At 44.4% G+C, this 22,500-nt stretch overlaps 1 protein-coding gene across 1 annotated transcript in view; it reads right to left on the bottom strand.

Moving 5' to 3' along the window:
- The window catches only part of zc3h3 (zinc finger CCCH-type containing 3), a gene marked incomplete at its 5' end in the record, with an annotated part of 242,580 nt that overhangs the window by 112,216 nt on the left and 107,864 nt on the right, over positions 1 to 22,500 (bottom strand). The window contains one exon of the mRNA XM_084308377.1: positions 3,542 to 3,689. Within this exon, the coding sequence (XP_084164503.1) occupies positions 3,542 to 3,689 (148 nt within the window). The remainder of the gene's footprint in view (positions 1 to 3,541; positions 3,690 to 22,500) is intronic.

Genomic DNA, 22,500 nt, shown 5'->3' with positions numbered 1-22,500 from the left:
ACCACCACTGCCTAGCAGTTGAGAAACAACAAGAAAAACAAGAGCACTAGAGACAGAGAAAACCCTAGAAGCATGAGCTTGGGACACTCCTCTACTATTGAGGGAAAAACATGAACTGGACAAGCATCCGAACACAGTCAACCAAGCCTACTTAAAAGGTACTGCACACCCGACACCAATCAGGTGGCAATCAAGCCCACACACCTGCCACGCCGCATGGCAATTAACTGGTGTCTGGTGATTGACAGCTCACCAGAGAAAACCAAAAATACATCCAAAGCACACTAGAATAACCTAAAATAAAACCCACATAAACCGTGATCCATCACATCACATGTGTGTATGTGCGTATTTGCAAATATGTCTACTTTAAATACCTTGTAAATACGATATACAACGCCAAATGAAATTTAGAGGTTGCACGAAACAGAGGTGAACATTTACATTTTTACAATTTGTCATTCAGCTGACGCTTTTATCCATGCATCGACTTGCAAGTTGTGTACAACAATTCAGCAGGAAGGGTACAACTCTGGCAGCTAAGGGTCAGTAAGATTGTTTGTGTTGAAACTTGGGTGCTACAGTCTTGAGTGCATAGTAGTATAGACGTACTGTATTAGCATACTAGGTAGTAATATAGGCACAGTAGATTCCTTAGTACTGGCATGGTGGTGTAGTGGTTAACACTGTCACCTCACAGCTAGAAGGTCCTGGGTTCAATTCCTACTTGGGGACTGCGTTGCCGCATTGTTGCCAGGTACTCAGGTCGGGTATCTCCCGGGCCTTTCTGTGTGGAGTTTGCATGTTCTCCCCGTGCTCGCAAGGGTTTCCCCTCCCGATAAGATAAACCCAATGGAAAAACATGCAGAACAGTGACATGTGTGTGTTCATCTGCATGACAAATAAAGACTTCTTCTTCTTAATAGTAGAAGACCGTATGAAGGTTTTTATTGAATTTTTATAAAAGAAAATAAAGTCAGACATTGATTGATTGAAGTGCGTTTTTAGTCGACAGTGGAAAATCGGGTGGGTTTCGGCTGTCCCGACTGAGGTGACGCCCCAGGAGCTCGGATAGGAGTGAGTCTGAGGTGGCCAGAAGATGCAGAGCGTAGGGTCTTGAGGGTGTGTAGTTAGAGACCATTGATCGGAGGTAGGAGGGAGCCACTCCCCTTGCTGCACCATAGGCCTGTCCCAGACTAAGGATTTGTATAGTCGACTTTGATTGGCCGAAATCAACTACACCCCGAATTTAAAAGAAATTAAATAAAAGAAAAAATTATAAATTATACATATTTCTTGGGGGGGGGGGGGGGGGGATTATTCCATTTGGGCTGTGGGGGTGCTTAATGTCTGAAGGAGTCGACTGAAGGCTTCTTGTCCTCTGCGAAAACATGCAATTGGTCCACAGATTGATACATCTTGATATGTTTAGTGTGTGAAATCCTCTTTCAGTGCCTCTGTGCCCGTTTTCTTAGGCAGTTAGCCTCGCTGGTATGTGCGCCATTAGCATTAGCCACGCTTCTAGGCGTCTTTGCTTTTGGAAAGAATGATTTTTTTGCATTCGACTAAGAGGTTGTCAGTCGACTACGGCTCCTTTCGATCGATTAATAGTCGACTATTCGACTGGTCGAGGTCAGCCCTACTGCACCGTATGCCAGGTCCAGGACCTCGAAGCAGATCCGCATGGTAACGGGAAGCCAGCGCAGCTCCCTAAGTGGGGTAACGTGGCCCGACTTTGGTACGATGGCGAGCAGGCGGTCCGCTGCGTTCCATATGACGGACGGAGGCTGGAGTTGAAAATGTGTCCAGGCGTGATGGAGCAAACACGGGTTTATCTTCTCAGTGGATATGAAATAGAACGCTATGGAGGTAGGGTTGGGCATCGTTTGGATTTGAACGATTCCGGTTCCGATTCCGATTCTCCATTTCTATTCTAAACGATTCTCGATTCCGATTCTTTGAGGTGCAGGTCAAAACAGGTCACAGCTTATTTCGCAGGAGATGAACAATCTTAAAGAAATTTCATACTATTCACATTGTCAGTTGACTTGATACAGTTAAATTTGGTTGCTGTACTGTAACTAGGGTATTAATTAACAAAGTAAACATATATATATAAATACTTCGAAGCTTCGTTCGATGGGCATGGGATTCGAATATGAAAATAAAATTCGAATATATAAAAAAACATTATTATTATGTTGTAGGAATGCGGTAATGATAGTGAAAACGGAGCCGTTCCTCTTTCATTCGTCTCTCTTAAACTACGTCATCCCCCGCTAAGGATCACGGGAGATGTAGTAAACACCACATAAGGCTAGGATGCCGTGAATTATGTCCCAGTAGCCACTACAATGTATATATTTATTCTTTGGACAACGATACGATATTTGCCACGATACGATACGATGCATTGCAGGTGCCTGCAATCGATATGAGACGATATCATAAGCCCATTTAACACAATCAGTAACATGATTTAGATCAACTCAAAAAAGGTAACGAAAATATTATTTGAAAAAAATTAATTTAGCTCTTCCAGACATTTAAATGAAAAAACTATCTATTGTTTTTAATACAAATAGACCTCCTGTTCACTGTAAAGTCCCACGTTTTGATATATTGAGCTTTAAACTTCAAGTAAATTTTTTTGGAACTCACAACTCACAACACGCAACCTAAAACCCCTTCCTCTCCCAAACCCGTTGTGGAAAAAAAACACCACAGACTTATTTCGGGTCGCAAAATAGGCGCACTGCTGTGTAGCCCTGCTCTGCTTTAATGCCAGCAGACAGCACGGACTGGGCTGTAGCCCTGCTCTGCTTTAATGCCAGCAGACAGCACGGACGGACTGGGCGATTACGACTCGCCGAGTTGCCACGGGATTTTCGAAATAAGAGTATCGATATGAACCGAATGTTGTTAGCTGCCGGAGCCATAGATATTATGGCTGGAGCTGCGCTTGGGGCGGAAATGAGACCCGCCACAGGATTTTCAAAATAAGAGTATCCATATGAACCAAATGCCTATCTCATTTCATGAAAGCAAAGTGTTTCGTTTGTCTAAGATTTAAAAAGGTTTAAACTTTACAGCACTGACAAAGTTGAACAACGTGCCGTACAAGTCCCACAACATAATTTAAAAAAATATATTTTTAATAAAAATATATATATATTTTTTATAATTATTTTCTTTTTATTTATTTATTTTTATCTCAAAGCTTCGAATTAAAATCGAATCTCGGCCCCGAAGCTTCGAATTCCAAAAAGAAATACGAAGGTCAGCCCTACAAATTATGCACAATCATTTAACAATATATACAATACAACAATATAATATAACAAAAGCAAAGAAATATTTCTCTTTGCGTTGTATCTGAACGCACCATGTCCACAAAAGTGTGTCAATACACAATATACCAGTATTTATCCAATTGTAATTCAACCAGTTGCATATTGTGTGTGCAGAAAAAAGGGAATTGCATCAGAGAGAAAGTGTGTGTGTGTGCGTGTGTGCGTGTGTGTGTGCGTGTGCGCGCTACCTGGCAGACTGGATCCTCTTGGCCCTCCAGGACAGGGCGGGGCTGTAGTGGAATGCGGCGGCAGCAGCGCCTGTGCGGGTCACCATCTTGTAGCGCGTCCTGAACACCCTCTGAGAGGCGGGGCTTCGATGGGAAGGAGAGGCGGGACCTGGGGGGGGGGGCAACATGTTTGATTGACAGGTCAGCTAAACCAGAAACTGACCACAGAGAAGATACAGGTTCAAAAAAAGGGTAAAAGGTGTATGTGCAAATACACACACGCACACGCGTGCACACACACACAGGTAAGTTGGTCTCTGGCAGGTGTATTCGTTAATAGGCTTCACATGTAAAAATGAGAGGGAATAACAAAGGCAGAATTTTTATGAGCCTAATAAATCATATCCTCTGTCTCTTCCCTCCCTCCCTCCCTCCCATCACCCCCCCCCCCCCCCCTTCACCTACCCGCCTCCCTCTCTCTCTCTGTCTCTCTTTAAGTCTCATTCGTTATATCATTTCACAGATCCATCAGAAGAGAGGCGGAAGAGTGGAGAGGTGGGATAGAAAAAAAGAGAGAGTACAAGTGTTGTTCTTTATTTATTTATCTGGGAGTGTATCCCTCATGTTGCTTTATGACGGCCGGGCTCGGTTGACACGCTCACACACTGCTCCGCTAAAGCATGGCATTTGCATTGTGGATCTGAAAGCACTACTTTACACTCATTTACCAAACTCAAAGGCATGTATGAGCCCAGACTTCCTGTCTGGCAGGTACAGTACATAGCCCATATACTGTCTGGCTGTATTGTGTATTATAGCCCATAATACTGTCTGGCTGTACTGTGTATTATATATAGTCCATACTGTCTGACTGTTCTGTGTATAGCCCATATATACTGTCTGATGGTACTACTACTGTGTATTACACATAGAACGGATACTTAAGTCCTGTGCTAACCAGCTAGCCCCAGTCTTCACCACCATATTTAATCTATCCCTGGCTGAGTCCATGGTCCCTGCCTGCTTCAAGGTGTCCACTATAATCCCGGTACCAAAAAAATCTTCCCCAGCAGGTCTTAATGACTACAGGCCGGTGGCACTCACCTCTGTGGTCATGAAATGTTTTGAGAGGCTGGTTAAGGATTACATTTGTGCCTCCCTCCCCAGTGATATGGACCCTTTGCAATTTGCATACAGGTCAAACAGGTCCACTGACGATGTGGTCTCTCAGGTACTACACAACACCCTCTCTCACCTAGACAGCCAGAAGGGGGGCTATGTGAGACTGTTGTTCATTGACTATAGCTCAGCGTTCAACACCATAGTCCCCACCAGACTGGTGGACAAGCTGATTGAGCTGGGTCTGAGCTCTGCTCTGAGCGCCTGGATACTGGACTTTCTGAGTGAAAGGCCTCAGGCGGTCAGAGTGGGGGGGTCAGACCTCCAACACCATCACCCTGAGTATCGGTTCCCCCCAGGGCTGTGTTCTGAGCCCCCTGCTGTATTCACTCTACACACATGACTGTGTGGCCAAGTTCAGCTCCAACTCCATAGTGAAGTGTGCGGATGACACAGTGGTGGTGGGGCTGATCTCTGACAACGACGAGAAGGCCTACCGGGAGGAGGTTGATGCACTGGCACGCTGGTGTCAGGACAACAGCCTGCTCCTGAACATTGGTAAAACCAAGGAGTTGATTGTGGATTTTAGGAGAACACAGCAGGACACACACACACCACTGTGGATAAACGGGGCTACCGTGGACAGGGTGAGCAGTTTTAAGTACCTGGGGGTCCACATCTCAGAAGACCTGACATGGACAACACACATAGACTCAGTCGTAAAGAAGGTGAAGCAGCGCCTCTACCACCTGAGACAGTTAAGGAAGTTCCGAGTATCGGGGAAGATACTCCAGTCCTTCTACTCCGGAGCTGTAGAGAGCATCTTGACTGGAAACATCACTGCCTGGTATGGAAACAGCAAGGCACAGGACAAGAAGGCCCTACAGAGAGTGGTGCGCTCAGCTGAGCGCACTACGGGTATTGCACTACTACCCCTGCAGGTCTTATATAACAAGAGGTGCAAATCCAGAGCCTGCAGAATAATGAAAGACCCTCACCACCCCAACAACAGCCTGTTCAAGCTGCTGTGGTCAGGCAAACGCCTGCGCACACCAGCAACTAGGACAGAGAGACTTCGGCTCAGCTTCTTCCCCCAGGCCATCAGAGTCTTGAACACTGAACTCTCCACACACAAGCACACATGAGCACACACACAACACACATACTGTATACGCTCACAAACTAACAGTCACTTTAGCATGAACACACACACACACACACATGCTGCACACACTCACACTCAACGGTCACTTTACACAATGAAAAGGTCACTTTAAAAAAAAATAATAATAAAGAACGGGAGTGTTTTTTTTGTGTTTCAAGAAATACAAAAAAAGCCTGGGTGTTGTCGTCGTCGGGGAGGTACAGGTATGGGCAATAGTAGAAAGACATAAATATAGGCAATACAATTTGATCTGAATATAGAAATATGAGAAGGAAATGGTGTAAACAATATAATTTACTCTGAATATAAAAAAAATACGAGAAAGATTAACTGTGTAAACAAAGGTGCAGATTGAGGGTCTGTATGCCCCATTGGCTATATTATATACCTATCGCCGTAGTAACACAGAATATCACATCATCATCATCAACCCTTATTTATTCTCGAAAATACAATTGAGGTCACCCTCATTTTCAATGTTGTCGAGACTTTACACAGACATTTCAATGCACACATTTCTACAATATAACAATAATAAATATTAATAACTATCTATATAGTACTCTTCACACATGGACCGCAAGTCCAGAGTGCACCACAGCAATTCGTATAAAATGGACATAGGCATAAAATCAGCACACAAATTAACAAATACAAAAAAAATTATGTATATTATTATTTTATTTATTTTTATTTAGCTTTAAAAAAAAATAACAGGAGTGGTTCTTGTATAGTATATAGGGGTGTAACGGTACGCGTATTCGTCCCGCGAATTTACGGTACGGCCGTCACGGTGCGGTACGCGCAGCCATATGAAGAATACGCCTCACAGCGCACACACATCAGTTGCGCATGCAGGCACTCGCGGGTTCCGTGTCCGTGTGAGAACAGCACGCGGCACACCGAGTCCGACTTCAGAGCAGGCGAAAGTGCACGGAGAAAGGCACATTTACATTGGAACAGCTGCAGGGTCATTACAATTTTACAGTTTTCTTTCGTTTTCTTGTTCGCCCAATAATGTCAACCAAATGAAACCAATGGAAAGACACACACACGCGTCGCCAACAAACACACTATTCTCCCCCGCCGGACTCTCAGGCACAGCTGATCAAATAAAAACTTACATACTGAGCTCCTCTCCAGTTGAACTGCTACTGTGTTTAAATGCAAATAATCCTCTGCCATTGTTGTAACATGTCATCTGTTCTCTAGTATTCAGCGTCGTGAAGTTAAATTCTCTCTAGAAGTGAAACTGAAACTTAGCAAGGATACGTTGTTAAAGGGACAGTAGGCAATTAATTTATTCAGTGGATGCCTGAACACAGAATGATACCAGTATCACTGACTACCACAGCAAGCCTATAGAAAATTATTCTATTTAATAATAATAATTATAATAATTATCATAAATATATAATAATTATAAATTATTATAAAAAAAAATAATAATAAATTGCATTATAAATATATTTTTTGCTGTTGTACCGAAATCGTACCGAACCGTGACCCCAATACCGAGGTACGTACCGAACCGTGGCTTCTGTGTACCGTTACACCCCTAATAGTAAATAGATGGATATAGCAAGATAGCATAAGGATATATAGTAGGGGGGCGGCTACGTGGCGCAGTGGGAAAGGCGCTCGCAACGAATGCTGGAGACTGGGCTCGAACATGATGCCTCCTGTTCGAGCCCCGCTCTCCACATTGCTTTCAGTTTAGCTGGTCGTCCACAGTAATACACATTGGCCGTATTACGGGGAGGGAAACTGAAGGGTGGGGATCGGGCGTTGTGGACAGCGACTCCTACAGGTCGGTTGGTGCGCCTGCGCAGTAGAATCAAGAAGCAACGGGGGCGGGGCCCCTCCAAAGCCCAGACCCCCGACGCTGAAAGATCGAGCCGCGCAGGTGAAAAGATGCGACGGCTGTTACCTCGAGTATCGGAGGGGACTCGTGCTATGTATGACTTAGTCCACATTGCAGCCGGCTTGTGGGAGGCAAGAAACAACGTTCGAAGACAGGGGAGGGTTGAATTGGACGATATGAAAATTGGGATGGGAGAAAAATAGAAAATGGGAGAAAAAGTGGATAAAAAAAAAAGGATATATAGTAGGGCTGTACCGAATGCTTGGAAGCTTCGAAGCTTCGATCATAATGTTGACATTCAAATTCTAAATCAACATTCGAATTTTTTATTTTTTATAAAAAAAAAAAAAAAAAATCTATTCTTTTTTTAATCTTTTTTTTCTTCTTCTATTCAATCTGTTTAAACCAATGGGGGTTTTCTTCACAGTTGCAGTTAAAGATTAGGCTACACTAATATTATACTATAAGACGTCACCATCACTTTCATACCAACCGTGCCCTTATTGGATTATTTATGTTGACGAAACTGATGAGTTATATTCATTAAAGAAAGTTGATTCAATAAAAGAAAAATACTAATTTAATCAGATTAATCACTTTATTCAAATTGAGGATTTTGTCTATAAAAAATAAAAATATATATATTTTTTTTAAGTAATATTTTTTATTTGATAGACATTCGAAGCTTCGTTCGAATACTTCAATCGAAGCTTCGAATGTTAAAAAATGACATTCAGTACAGCCCTAATATATAGTATAACTGTAGATTGTATAGTATTGTATAGTAGTGTACATAAGACCCAGTGCCTCATCCGTAGCTAACATTGTATTGCACTATCGCAGGACCTTAGCATGTCTTTTACCATGCTTTTTGTAAACTTTATGTACATTATACCTGTTATGTCTTATTCTTATTACTTGTATTACTGCACAATCGCTGCGGGCATGACCACCCGCATTTCACTGTATGCTTGTATGCCGTGACAAATAAAACTCTTGACTTGACTTGGTATAGTCCATATACTGTCTGGCTGTACTGTGTATTACATATAGTCCATATACTGTCTGACTGTTCTGTGTATTACATATAGTCCATACTGTCTGACTGTTCTGTGTATAGCCCATATACTGTCTGATGGTACTACTGTGTATTACATATAGTCCATATACTGTCTGACTGTTCTGTGTAGTACATATAGCCCGTATACTGTCCGACTGTTCTGTGTATAGCCCATATACTGTCTGATGGTACTGTGTAGCCCATATACTGTCTGATGGTACTGTGTATTACATATAGTCCATATACTGTCTGATGGTTCTGTGTATAGCCCATATACTGTCTGATGGTACTGTGTATATTACATATATCCCATATACTGATGGTATTGTGTATATTACATATATCCCATATACTGATGGCATTGTGTATATTACATATATCCCATATACTGATGGCATTGTGTATATTACATATATCCGATATACTGATGGTATTGTGTATATTACATATATCCCATATACTGATTGTTACAAAGGATCAGATTAAACCGAATATATATATTTATTGATTGATATATATTGCATAGTATTTGTATATCGTTTGATATCCCTTGTATATTCCTTGTACATATACACGGAATATCCCTTTAGCCTAGTACGGACCATGATGTTTCGTTCTCCTATTGGACAGCGGTCCACAGGCGCCAGAGCCATGCCTCCGGAGTCAGGTTCAAAGTCACCGTCAAGACATGTCTGTGCATGCCCGGCCTTGCCCAGGACTACGAGACAGAAATGAGGTTGGCACTAGTTTGTTCGCCGTGCATATAAATATGGCGCAGGTGAATACAGAAGTAGAGTTACCCAATAAGTTGAAGCCTCACCCACGATACTCCGTGCGGTGAAGTATGGCCTGTTTGGCCCCAAATAGAGCATTGAGACCGCGTGCGAATTAATAACTGAATTGTCAGAGTTTGGCGCTATACCGTCGAGTGCGACATATTTCTATTAAGTCAGTAATAGTCTATTTGTGTATAGTGTATCGTGCGGCTAAAGTTCTACAGTGACCAGCATCACCAACGCTTCCTCGTACCAGCTAGAGTGCTTATCCAGGCTGGGCTGCTTTCATGGCGCTTTCACCCGAGGAGACCTAGACGAGAACCGTGTGGACATGTACACTGGATTAATCTACCCGACGACTACATAGCCCTTTGCGGCTGGATTATATTTGTTTTGGTCCTGTGATTTATGGAGCGGAGAACCGCCGACGCCTACACGTGTTGGATTTACCCTGTGAGGAGACCAGTCGAGTCTGCGCCTCAGAGAGCCTGAGGCCGGCTAGCTTTCTTCACTGTGGAGCTACAGTCTACGGAGAACAGCTGTATTCGTCTGTGGATCAAGAGACTATTGCACCGTCTCCTGTACTTGGAGTCTCCTTAGTCATCGTTGACCAGACTCTCTACTACCGACAGATCCTCTACCCCTGCTGGCTTACAACCGGGGGGACCCTTCCAGTATCTCCCGCTATATATTACTAGTGTACCATAGATATAATTCCCTAAGATTCAGGTTGTATAATTACCTCCTGCGTAACCAGAGAATGGACATTCATTATTGATTTGCCTACGCACATTCCTTTGCCTTATAAGCGCATCCAAAGTATAATAGAGAAGTATATTATGTACCTTTTGCTGCAATAAATACTTGATTATACCTTTGTGTGGAACCGATTCAATGTGGGAAGTGTTCATCATATTTATATATCATGTACTGTATGGCCAGTAATTAAAGTACATAAAGCGGTAGTGGTTTAATGATACCATACTTATCAATACAGTCAGGGAATTGTACCCCTCAGTTACACTGATGGTATTGTGTATATTACATATAGCCCATTAAATGATGGTATTGTGTATATTACATATAGCTCATACTGATGGTATTGTATTACATATAGCCCATACACTGATGGTATTGTGTAGCACATAGTCAATAGTTTGTTGGTACTGTGTTATGAGGGTCACCCAGGAACTACAAAGAAGAACTACAAAAGCCACTCATAGATCAGAGTCAGCCCCGTAGACAGTTCCAGTGGAATTGTGTTGCTAGAGAACAGCAAGAATGTTTACTTGTTTCAATAACTGTTCATTTGTTTGCTTGTTTTAAATTTTTGTCCATTTATTGAAACCTTCTATATCCATTCAGTAGTGTGGTGGTCTCCAATTGCTGGAAGAATCCCCAAATCAGTTATTTTAATTCTCTCTCTCTCTCTCCCCCACTCTTTATCTCTCTCTCCTCCCCTCAGTCACTGTCTTCCTGAGTGTGTGAGAGAGAGAGAGAGAGAGAGAGAGAGAGAGAGAGAGAGAGAGAGAGAGAGAGAGAGAGAGAGAGAGAGAGAGAGAGAGAGAGAGAGAGAGAGAGAGAGAGACAGAGTTGTTCCCTGAGCTCACCCTGTGTCTCCCGTTTCAAACGTCTATAATTGCCAATTGTCATGATTACCACCATTTTAATTAGCATCCATTAACACGGCATGAGGAGGGAAGCCGCGATGACAAACAATAATATGATTGTTATTGACTACAAAACCTTGAGGCCTGCTTGCTTGCTGTCAAAAAATGGATGTCGCAAAACTTTCTACTCCTTAATGCAGATAAAACTGAGATGTTAATTGTTGGCCCCCCAAACCACAGAGGCCTGTTAAGGACATCTCCCTCAACTTTGATACCTGTCATGTATCCCAGAGCTCCACCATAAAAAACCTCTGAGTAATTTTTTATTCCTCCCTCTCATTTAATGCACATATAAAAAATGTCACCAAAATTGCATTCTTCCATCTTCGTAATATCGCAAAAATTCGCCCCATTTTAACTCTGGCTGATGCTGAAACCCTGATTCATGCTTTTGTCTCATCACGTCTGGACTACTGTAATGCACTTTTTTCAGGCCTACCTAATTCAAGCATCAAAAATCTTCAACTCGTGCAAAATGCGGCTGCACAAATACTAACTAGAACTAGAAAATGTTATCACATCACACCAGTTTTGTCCGCACTACACTGGCTTCCTATTCAAGCCCGATCTGACTTTAAAGTGCTACTCCTCACCTACAAAATTTTAAATGGGCTTGCACCGCTCTATCTATCCGATCTCATCTCCTGATACTCGCCCGCTCGTGCTCTGCGCTCACAAAATGCGGGGCTTCTATCGATTCCTAGGGTTAAAAAGAAATCCGCCGGCCACAGAGCCTTTGTCTACCGTGCTCCCTACCTGTGGAACAAATTACCTGCCGTCATCAGGGGCACCTGCTCTGTCGAAGCTTTTAAATCCCTGCTTAAGACCCATCTTTTCTCTCTCTCCTTCAACCTACCCTGATCTCACCTGGTCGGGGACTGACCTTTAGATTAATCTGTCTAGTTTAGTTAGGAAGTTTATTTTCCCCCATGTCTGCTTTTTTGCAGCACCACAAACATGGGAACTCTCTAACTCCTCCCCCCCCCTTCCCCCCCTTCCCTCCCCTGTCTCCTAGCGCTGACTAAGGCCCTTGTTACACACACTGTTTTTGTGCTCGTTTGAATACGTTTTTGAATACGTTTGCTGTCCCTATTAGATAGAAATTACGTTTTGGCAGGAAAACACGTTGCCCTGCGGGAACGCTGAAAAGGTGTTTTCCTCGCCAAAACTCGCCAACAACGTGTCATGTAATCTGCGCGGAGCCGTTGTTGCTCAACGCCCATGCGCAGTAGATACCATCTGCGTGCCCTTCCGGTGACAACAGAGCTGTCCCAAATAGCTGCAGCTACCATGTGTTGTCAAGTTATTGTTATAAGGACCCCAGTCCAAGCTACAACAGTCTGCATTCCCTTAACAATTGTTTGTATTGAGCCGTATTGTATTGTACCCATTATGCAATATGTTAAATAAAGTTTACATCCATTCATTCTGCTAGCATTACCGATTGCATGAGCACTGCAGCTGGCTAACGTGAGCTAGCGTTAGCTATCAGACCCTGTTAGCTCAAGCTCCTCTTTCAATCTTAACAAGCATTAAACAAAATGGCCCAGTCATCTATTCACCTTTGTTTAATACACACGGCGTTGTCTCTAATGTTATCTAGCTACTGATAGCTCCCGATATCATCAGTTTGGTGCTGGCTGGTTAACGTGAGCTAGTGTTAGCTTCTAGCCACAATGCTATACTGTTTTACTGGCATATTCCATTCACGTTAGCATGTAGCTAACAATGTAGCTAACAACATCGCCAATCCTTTTTGAGACTAAACTATCCGCTCTTGGTGGTCACTTGTGTTGATGTTAGTTTTGTTTCATCAACAAATGAGAGGCAGAACACAGTGAATGTATCCGTTTTGTTTATTGTTTATTTGTTTATTGCACTTTGCACTTTGCTGAAAAATAAGTGCTGCATTGGGTAAATAGGCATTTAAAGATGGCGGCGCCTTGTTGACATTTTCTTTGCAGGAAGTGTATTGGCACATTCAAGTTCTGATTGGTTGAAAATTGCCTTCATGTTCGCCACCTACTGCCACCTACTGCTTTGGCAGTGTACTACATCACTGTGCTCAGGTGACAAAACGAAAGTGTGACTCGCCTACCGGCTACATTGCGACCTGGAAAAGCGAAACTCATCTGAAAACGAAACTCAGTCTAACCGCAGCCTAAGGTGATGGATGCCTCGGGGTCTTGGCCAAGATTGCAGTGACTGCTCTACATGCACCACGAGGCCTTGGATCAGTTACTTACCGTCGACTGTCCGTGGTCCTGTCAACTGATGTGTCAACGTGGTTTCATTGCTGGGTTAAGTACTTCTATTCTATTCACATAATATGCTTACTTCATATATCTACTCTATTCACATATATGCTTACCACTTGTATCTATTGCTATGTCCGCCCACTACAATCACACAAGCTGTCTAACGCCTGTCCCGTCTCCCTGTCCCCCTGTGAGTTGCTGTCCTGGAGTGCTGACCGGAGTGTCGGACGTCCCGTGATGAAGGCCGGGAGGAAGCGACCCTCTCTGCGTGCCCTCCTGTCTCCGGAGGTCTCGTAGTGGTGACCGGAGTGCCGGACGTCCCGCGATGATGTCGGGGAGGTCACGACCCTCTCTGCGCCGCCCCCTATCTCCCTGTCTCCGGCTGTCCCTGAGCAATGACCGGAGTGTTGAATGTCCCGTGATTAAGACGGGGAGGACGCGACCCTCTTTGCGCCGCCCCTGTGCCTCAAATAGATTCGCTATCAGCTCTATCTTCAATCTTTCAAAATGTTCAGTTGCTATCGCTATCAGCTCTATCTTTAATCTTTCAAAATGTTCAGTTGCTATTGCCTGCACTCATCTGTGTTCCACTACACACTTGAGTGCATGCTTACCCAACTGTTAGTCTGCAACACTACTATCACCGACATCTAAGAAGGGAGATCCCCCCTTGAATGGCCCTTCTAAGGTTTCTCTCCTCCACACTGCCTGTGGAGCATTTTTCCCTATTGTTAGGTTTTAGTGAGTTTTTCCTTACCTTCGCGTGGGGTATGTCTGGGAGTGCTTGCATTCTTTCATTTATTTGCATTTATTTTAAATTTGTTGGACCTTATGGTGTTCTTGTTCTGTTCTTGACTTATTGTTATGTTTTCTTCTTGACTTGTTTAAAGAAGACATGTACGGCCCATGGGGACATTAACGTGTGTTGTCGGGCCTTATAAATAAATTTGATTTGATTCAATTTCCACGTCTATCCAACCTCTCTATCTTTCCCTCCCTCCCTCTCCCACCCCCCCAACCTCCTCTCTTCTTGTCTTCCTTCCAGAGGCGTCTGTTTCATTTGTCAGGAGCACAGTTCCGGATCAGCTGGAGAATAAATCTCAGACAAACATTTACCGATGAACAAATCACTACAAGCTGGGGACCTGCCTGAACATCGCCCACACGGGAGAACATACAACAGACACGCCACGCACGCACACTCACACAGGGAACATACAACAAACACGCCACGCACGCACACTCACACAGGGAACATACAACAAACACGCCACGCACGCACACTCACAGGGAACATACAACAAACACACCACGCACACACAGACACTCACGCACAGCACATGCATGCACACACACACACATGTTTGCACACATGCATACACAATACTATGTGTATGACAGTTTTAGAGAAATAGTGGTGTGTGTGTGTGTGTGGTGGGGCATGCAGGAGAAAGAGAGGAGAGAGGAGAGCGAGGGGAGAGAGGGGGGGGGGGGGCTTGTGCAGGATTAGTTCCCTGGCCTGTAGTCACTTCTTCTCCCAGCACCCATCCGTATTGCAGTCAGAGCTATTTGGGCGTCCTGGCAGATGACAAATAGGGCTTGTCAAAGGCTCTGCCGTGCACCCCCCACCCCCCAACCTCTTACCCCCGCCTCCCCTCCCCCATACAGCAGCGCTAACCTGCCCCCCCTATCTCTCACTAAACCCCTGTTCCAACCGTCCCAACGCACACCGTGTCCCGAAACCCCACAAATCTGTTCCACCTTAGCTGCTGTTTAATGACAGCTATAGTGAGCTGGCGGGGTGTGTGTTTCTCTCTCTCTGTGTGTGTGTGTGTGTCACTGTGTGTGTGGTGCACATGTGTGTGTCTCTGTGTGTGTGTGTGTGTGTGTGTGTGTGTGTGTGTGTGTGTGTGTGTGTGTGTGTGTGTGTGTGTGTGTGTGTCAGCAGGGGATGGATGGACCGTGTTGCTCTGATTGTAAACCACAGCAGGTTGTGTTGGTTGAGTGGCTCTGGGGAACAATGGGATCTCAATCTTCCTCTACAAGACCATAACCAAGGAGCACACACACACAAACAACCACGTGTACGTCACACACACACACACAAACAACCACGTGTACACACACACACACACACACACACACACAAAAGAGGCGTCTCAATCTTCCTCTAATAGACCCCGGCCCTGACAGTGGTCTGGCGGGGGAGCGGCAGCAGTGGTCCCCTGCCAGGCAATCCCCCCCCCCCCCCCCCCCCCATACACACACACGGCGGCCCATCCATCTCCCACTGACTCTATACGCTGTGAACCCCGCAGATAATCTACTCTCTTCACCTCCTCTCTCTCTCTCTCTCTCTCTCTCTCTCTCTCTCTCTCTCTCTCTCTCTCTCTCTCTCAGCCCGCTCTGCCAGCTAGCCAGCCTTCTTCTAAATCACAGAACCATAAGATACCAGACATTAGCAGCACAGTGATCCTCCTCCCTCCACTATATACACCGGGGGAGACGGATGACACCCCCCCCCCCCCCCCCCCCCCCATAGGAGTGGATCTAGGGGCTTGTTTGAACTGGAATCCGAACGCAGACGCGGCGACTTTAACTTCGCCGTGAGCGCCGCGAGGGGGGTGTTTTACACAGCGAGTTGTCTGCCACTCCGGAGCTACTGATAAGTCACAGGGCCTCTGACTGGGGGCCAGTGACAAGGCCGCGCGACACAGAGCCTCTCCTCCTGCCTCTCCCCCATCCTCTTAGGGATTATCATAGGGGCGACATCGCCGTGGCGACGAGGCTGATCCTCCTCTACCGTACCTGACGGCTAATTCCGAGGAACAGCGGTCTCTCTCTCCCCCCCCCCCCCCCCCCCTCCCGGGGAGACACCCCTGATGGATCATAAATCTTTATTATTGACAGATCCCCCCCATTCCCCCCCTGCCAGCCTGCGTCCCGGCTCCCCTGGGGACTCATCTCGATCCCCACTGCGGCGGGGCGTCTTACGGAGAGAGAGAGAGAGAGACGGCTGTATAGACGCCGCTAACATCACAGCCTTAACAAGGGAGTTACCGCGGCGCACTTTAATAACTTTAAAAAAGCGCCGGCGCCGTTATTCTAATGTGATCCGGCAGGCTTCCGTGCACACGAGACGCGGAGCGATAAACTTTTTGACAAGTTACACAGAGATTACTTTTCAGTCCGCCACACCCCGCCCAGCCCGGAGAGAGAGCTGCCTGCCTGCCTGCCGCGCCTACGCAAAATATATAGTTTAACGTGCGCGATAACTCAACCCGGCGTGATGTCACATGTAGGCACATGTGTGGTTGTCTTAAGTGCAGGAGACCACGTATGTGGAGTCTTAAGAGTGTGTGTGTGTGTGTGTGTGTGTGGTGTGTGTGTGTGTGTGTGTGTGTGTATGGTGGGTGTCATATGATGGCATGCCTGCTTACAGTATGCCTAGAATGCGGGCATGCCTAGAGACAGTGTGTTTGTGTGTGTGTGTGTGTGTGTGTGTGTGCGTGCATGTGAGTGTGTGAGAGAGAGAGCCTAAATAAAAGTGTGCAATGTTTTCAGGGAAGAAAGTGAGAAGAAGCGTGTAACGGCCTCCGGATTAGAGACCCCTACTACGCCTCCTCCTAAGCCCCGCCCCCGTAAAGTCCCATAATAGAATGATCTCCTTTCGCAGATGACTGACAGGCCCTCTGGATATGTGGCTACAGGAAGAGGAGCCTCTGCTACTCCCTGGTCTGCTGGCAATAGTCAGATACTGTCTCTCTCTGTGTGTGTGTGTGTGTGTGTGTGTGTGTGTGTGTGTGTGTGTGTGTGTGTGTGTGTGTGTGTGTGTGTGTGTGTGTGTGTGTGTGTGTGTGTGTGTGTGTGTGTGTGTGTGTGTGTGTGTGTGTGTGTGTGTGTGTGTGTGTGTACAGTACATGTATGTATGTACGCCCCCACACCCGAGAGTAATCCCTATGCAATACTTATCTCTATCTTATCATCTAAATGATTTGATTGAGCTGTAATTAACACAAGGATTCAGTGTCCTATAATTGGCGGCATGCATGTTTGTGTGTGTGTGTGTATAAGATAAGATAAGATAAGATGATCCTTTATTAATCCCCTTGAGCTTCACAGTCCTCAATGTATGTATGTATGTATGTACAGTATATATGCCCACACACGAGTGTAATCCCTATGCAATTCCTATGCGATGCTTATCTCTAATTTCTTTTCCATCGCCTTCATTTCACTGTAAGCTGTAATTGACGCAACGCAGGGATTCAGTGTCCTCCGATGACATCACGGGAAGAGATATCCAAACTCATTAACTCTCTGCAACAAATGGAGCTAAATGAATGTGTGCAAAAACCGGTTTAAAGCCTTGGGATGTGTGTGAGAGATTATATGCAAAATAATTAAAGTGCCCCCTTTAACGACTAGCATTTATTTAGTCCACTAGCGCATCCAGGGATTAACCAACATCATCATTAATCATTTCTATCCCTCCCATTATTAGACATTTAGTAATAAAAAAAAATATCTCAAGAAAATAACTGTTGTTTGATGAGTTATTTTTATTTGTATTATAATGTAAAATATTGTAAGGAAGGGGCAGGGCTTGATAAGTTGTATTACTTCCCCCTGTTCCGTCTCGAACACGTATTGAACTGTATGGAAATAGTCTTTGACGATTTACCTTTTTTATTTTTTTTTAAACTTGTTTTATGTTTCTATGTTCGAGACAAATAAAAAATCTGATCAAATAAAAGTTGGTGGGATTGGTTTCACAAACTGAAACAACCTTTAAAGGCGGAAGTTGGTGGGATTGGTTTCACAAACTGAAACAACCTTTAAAGGCGGTAGTGGGAGGGGAGGGTGGGATGGGGGACTGGGGGGGATGGAAGGGTGGGAGGGGAGGGTGGTATGGGTGGGATGGGAGACTGGGGACGACGACACATCCTCTGGGGACTCATTAGTGTAAAGGGTTGAGAAAGAGGTTTGATGAGGGCTGTGGGGTTGGTGGTGGAGAAGGAGGGGGGGGGGGTATTCTACTGACAGACAGCTGAGGGTCGGGTGGGGCTCTCCTCACTGATATGAGACCCCCCCCTTGACCCCCCAGCACATGCCATCATCGTCCCCTGTTGGCCTGTGTATGTGTGGTGGTGATGTCACCGGGGAAGGGGCGGGGTCGTTACAAGGGGGGTTTGGCCACCGGCCTCGTTCCATCATCGCGGTGGAGCCATCAGCTGTAACGTGACACCAACTGACCCGGGTCACACTGCGGGGGGGGGGTCTTCCATTCGTAGGAACACACACAAACTCAAATACACACACAGATGCATGCGAGCACAAACGCACACTCACAGTAGCACATGCCCCCCCCCCAGCGCCTCTCCAGTTTTTGCACATTTTTATTTTTGCAAAACAAACTAAACTTGTTTTAGTTAAGTAAAGATTTTAAGTCTTGCTACCCAGTTTAATCACCTGTACATTGTATATTACTATTGCACTTTACGGTTACATTTGCTCTCTGGTTGGATGCCAAACTTCTTTTGTTGTACTGTACTGTATAATGACAACACATTTGAATCTAATCTAATCGAATACACAAACACAAATTCACACTCACACACACACGGTGGCTTACATTAAGGGCTGTCAGTTTATTGCGTTAATTAGATTAATTAATTACACAGCTAATTATCGCGTTATGAAATTTTTTTAATATATAATATTTTGTTTGTATCTCATTCATTCCATAAGAATGTAGAATACACATTTACAGACTTTTTTTTTAATATGGTCCATTTGCATGTTCTTGGTATCTGATTCTATCTATGAATCTCAGGGAATGTATTCCCAGTGTCAGAAATACTGTGGGCTAGATCCACAAAGAATGGATTGCACGGTGCAAGTTGCACCCTTACTTACAATTCATTATGAATTGAAAATGGGGGACCCTGATGTAAACAAGACGAAAGTCTTTCTCTGGTCTGCATCCCCTTAAGGTGTATTGAGCCATACTGTATTGTACCCATTCTGCAATCTGTTAATAACATTTCCATTCAATCAATCAATCTGCGCGGTGAATTGTAATGAACCAAATGAGAATATCAATAATTTTTTTTTTATCTTTGACTGTGAATAACACCATGCTCAAATTGACCAGACCTGAAAAATCTAAGCAAATTAATAGATGGAAGATGATTAAACAGAAGGTTTTGTAGATACAGTACTGAATTCTGCCATCCGGACACATGCAATTTGAAATATGATTATAGAATATAGAATATCAGGCATAAAATGGTTATGCGATTAAAATGCGATTAATTAGATTAATTAATTACAAATCCTGTAATTAATTAGTTACATTTTTTTAATCGCCTGACAGCACTAATTATTACCAATTATATTATATAGTGCCCTTATATTACACCAGAACTATATATATACTAATATACTATATTATAGTAGCGCTCCTATTTTATACCGGCGTCTCATCTGTGGCTGCCATGCCAGAGAGCAGATCTTCTTACTGATTATCACTGGTTTACCGCAGGAATTGGGTTTATTTGTGGCAGGAAGGCGAGGTGTAGCAGAGTGCCGGGCAGGACAGTGTGTGTGTAACTCAAGACGTGCTGTTATTATGTTACTGTATAGCGGCCTGGGGAGCGGTGCTGGGCATGTCCCATGTTGTGGCGGTGGGCACGTCTAATATTGGGTTGGACCGCAAATAAATATGTATGGGAACCCCTGAGAGACCCAAGGGGCCAAACTCGAGTCGTTAGGCCTACAGACGCTGTAGGAGTGGAGTCGTTAGGCCTACAGACATTGTGCCCCTGTCTCCCCTTTCTTGTTACGAGCTTGCTCAAGCTCGCAACAAGAACGGGGAGACACAGGCACAATTTAAGAAATAACGAAATAATTTATTTAAATATACTAATTATCAGCCAATATGAATGAGTAACAGTGTGTAAGCAGTGTGTGGATGAGAATGTGCAGCATGAATGTAAGTGTAAAAATAAAAGCAAGTGTCCAAACAAACAAAAGGAACAAAACAGGTGGAGAGAGAGAGGCTGCGGTTACATTAGGGCCATTTCATTTAGTTTAATTTCGCTTTTCAGAACGCTGCGTATTGGCAGGCAAGTTAGAGTTAAGTTAGACGTCGTTTTGTCTCGTCTACTATATACATGTAGTACAATGCCAAAGCAGTAGGTGGCGATGTAGTTCAAACATGAAGGCCATTTTCAACCAATCAGAAAAGGTTGAACGCGTCACTACACTTCCTGCTAAAAAACAACAAAGTCACCATCTTTAAATACCTCGCATGAGCCATTTAGCAACTTAGCATTTATTTTTCAGTGTGCAATAAACCAAAACGGATACATTCACTGTGTGTTCTGCCTCATTTGTTGATGATTTGTTGATGAAACAAAACTAACATCAACACAATTGACCACCAAGAGCGGAGTTTAGTCTCACAAAAATATCGCCGATTTTGTTAGCTTACGTGCTAACGTGCTTGGGATATGGCATTATAACAGTATAGCATTGTGGCTAGCAGCGTAGTAAGTAACGTTAATGCTAGCAGAATGAATGGATGTAAACGTTATTTAACAGATTGCAGAATGGGTACAATACAATACGGCTCAATACAAACAATTGTTAAGGGAATGCAGACTGTTGTAGTTTTGGACTGGGTTCCTTATAACAATAACTTGACAACACATGATCTTAGTTTAGCCGCAGCTACAGGCAATCTGAGGAGGACGCAGCTGATATCCTGTATAGGGATGGGAATTGATAGGATTTTATCGATACGATTCCATTATCGATTCTGCTTATCGATTCGATTCTTTATCGATTCTCTTATCGATACCTGATCAATTTATAATTTAAATAAATAAATTGGAAATGCAACAGAACTAAGCTGGTTAGAATAACAACATGCAACTTGACATTTCTGATTGTCATTTATTGTTGAGCCCCCATGTCAGGGGCGACAGTGGCTCGGGAGGTAGAGCAGTCGTCTGGCAATCCGGAGGTTCCCGGTTCGATTCCCGCTCCTCCCGGGCAGCGTGTCGATGTGTCCTTGAGCAAGACACTTAACCCCTAACTGCTCCCGATGAGCAGGTTGGCACCTTGCATGGTTGCCTGCGCCGTCGTTGTGTGAATGTGTGAGTGATTGGGTAAAATGTAAGGAACAAATTGTAAAGCGCTTTGGATAAAAGCGCTATATAAAAAAGCAGCCATTTACCATGTCAGAAAAATACAAAAAATAAAACATTAACTATAGCCTACACTTAAATAAAATAATGTATTTGAGATTCTCTTAAAATGTATTTATTTTTTTATTCTTAAACTAATTTAATCTATTGAATAACAGTCGTTATTCCTCTTGACCCAATGGGAACCGGTTTTCGATTCCCATCCCTAATCCTGTATAGGTCCAGCCAGGGGAGAATTTGGCGTCGGTGTTTACTACTGCGCATGGGCAAGAAACGGCACCCTAAGTTGCCACTAGGAAAACGCGTTTTCCTGCCAAAACGGCGTTTCTTTTTAACTTGGACATGCAAACGTAATAATTCGAAAATACAACGTTGCTGTTTTACCCCAGTGTAACCATGGCCAGAGACTACAGGAAGCCTCCCTGTATATCAGACTGGGACACACCGACCCAGCCCCAGGTGTGCCCCAATTAGCCTGATGACCCTCCCCCAGCTCTGCTCTGCCAGCTCCACCCACCCATCCTGTGAGACGGGGACACAGAGCAGAACGAGCATGGAAACAATGTGGGGGAGGGTCGTCACGGGTCCAAAACCTCCCCTTTAATCTCCTCCGGCACCTCCTAATGTTGAACGCTGAGCCCACTATAGGAGAATTCACATGAATAATTGAGTAATAATCCGCCTTTTACACATATGCTGCTCAGACCTGCAGCCCCCTCCAGCCAGGAAGAGCGTCGGAGTCGTGAATAAGGCATGAAGAAAAAAACAAAAAGAAGACACGATGAAAGAGAAACGCATCTCCTTTGACTGACCCCGACCTTGACCCTGACCCTGACCTTTAAGGCTGACAAA

This window comes from Notolepis coatsorum, assembly GCF_963971535.1.
Source record: "Notolepis coatsorum genome assembly, chromosome: 2".
NCBI lineage: Eukaryota > Metazoa > Chordata > Actinopteri > Aulopiformes > Paralepididae > Notolepis > Notolepis coatsorum.
This window is presented reverse-complemented; position numbering and strand designations above follow the sequence as displayed.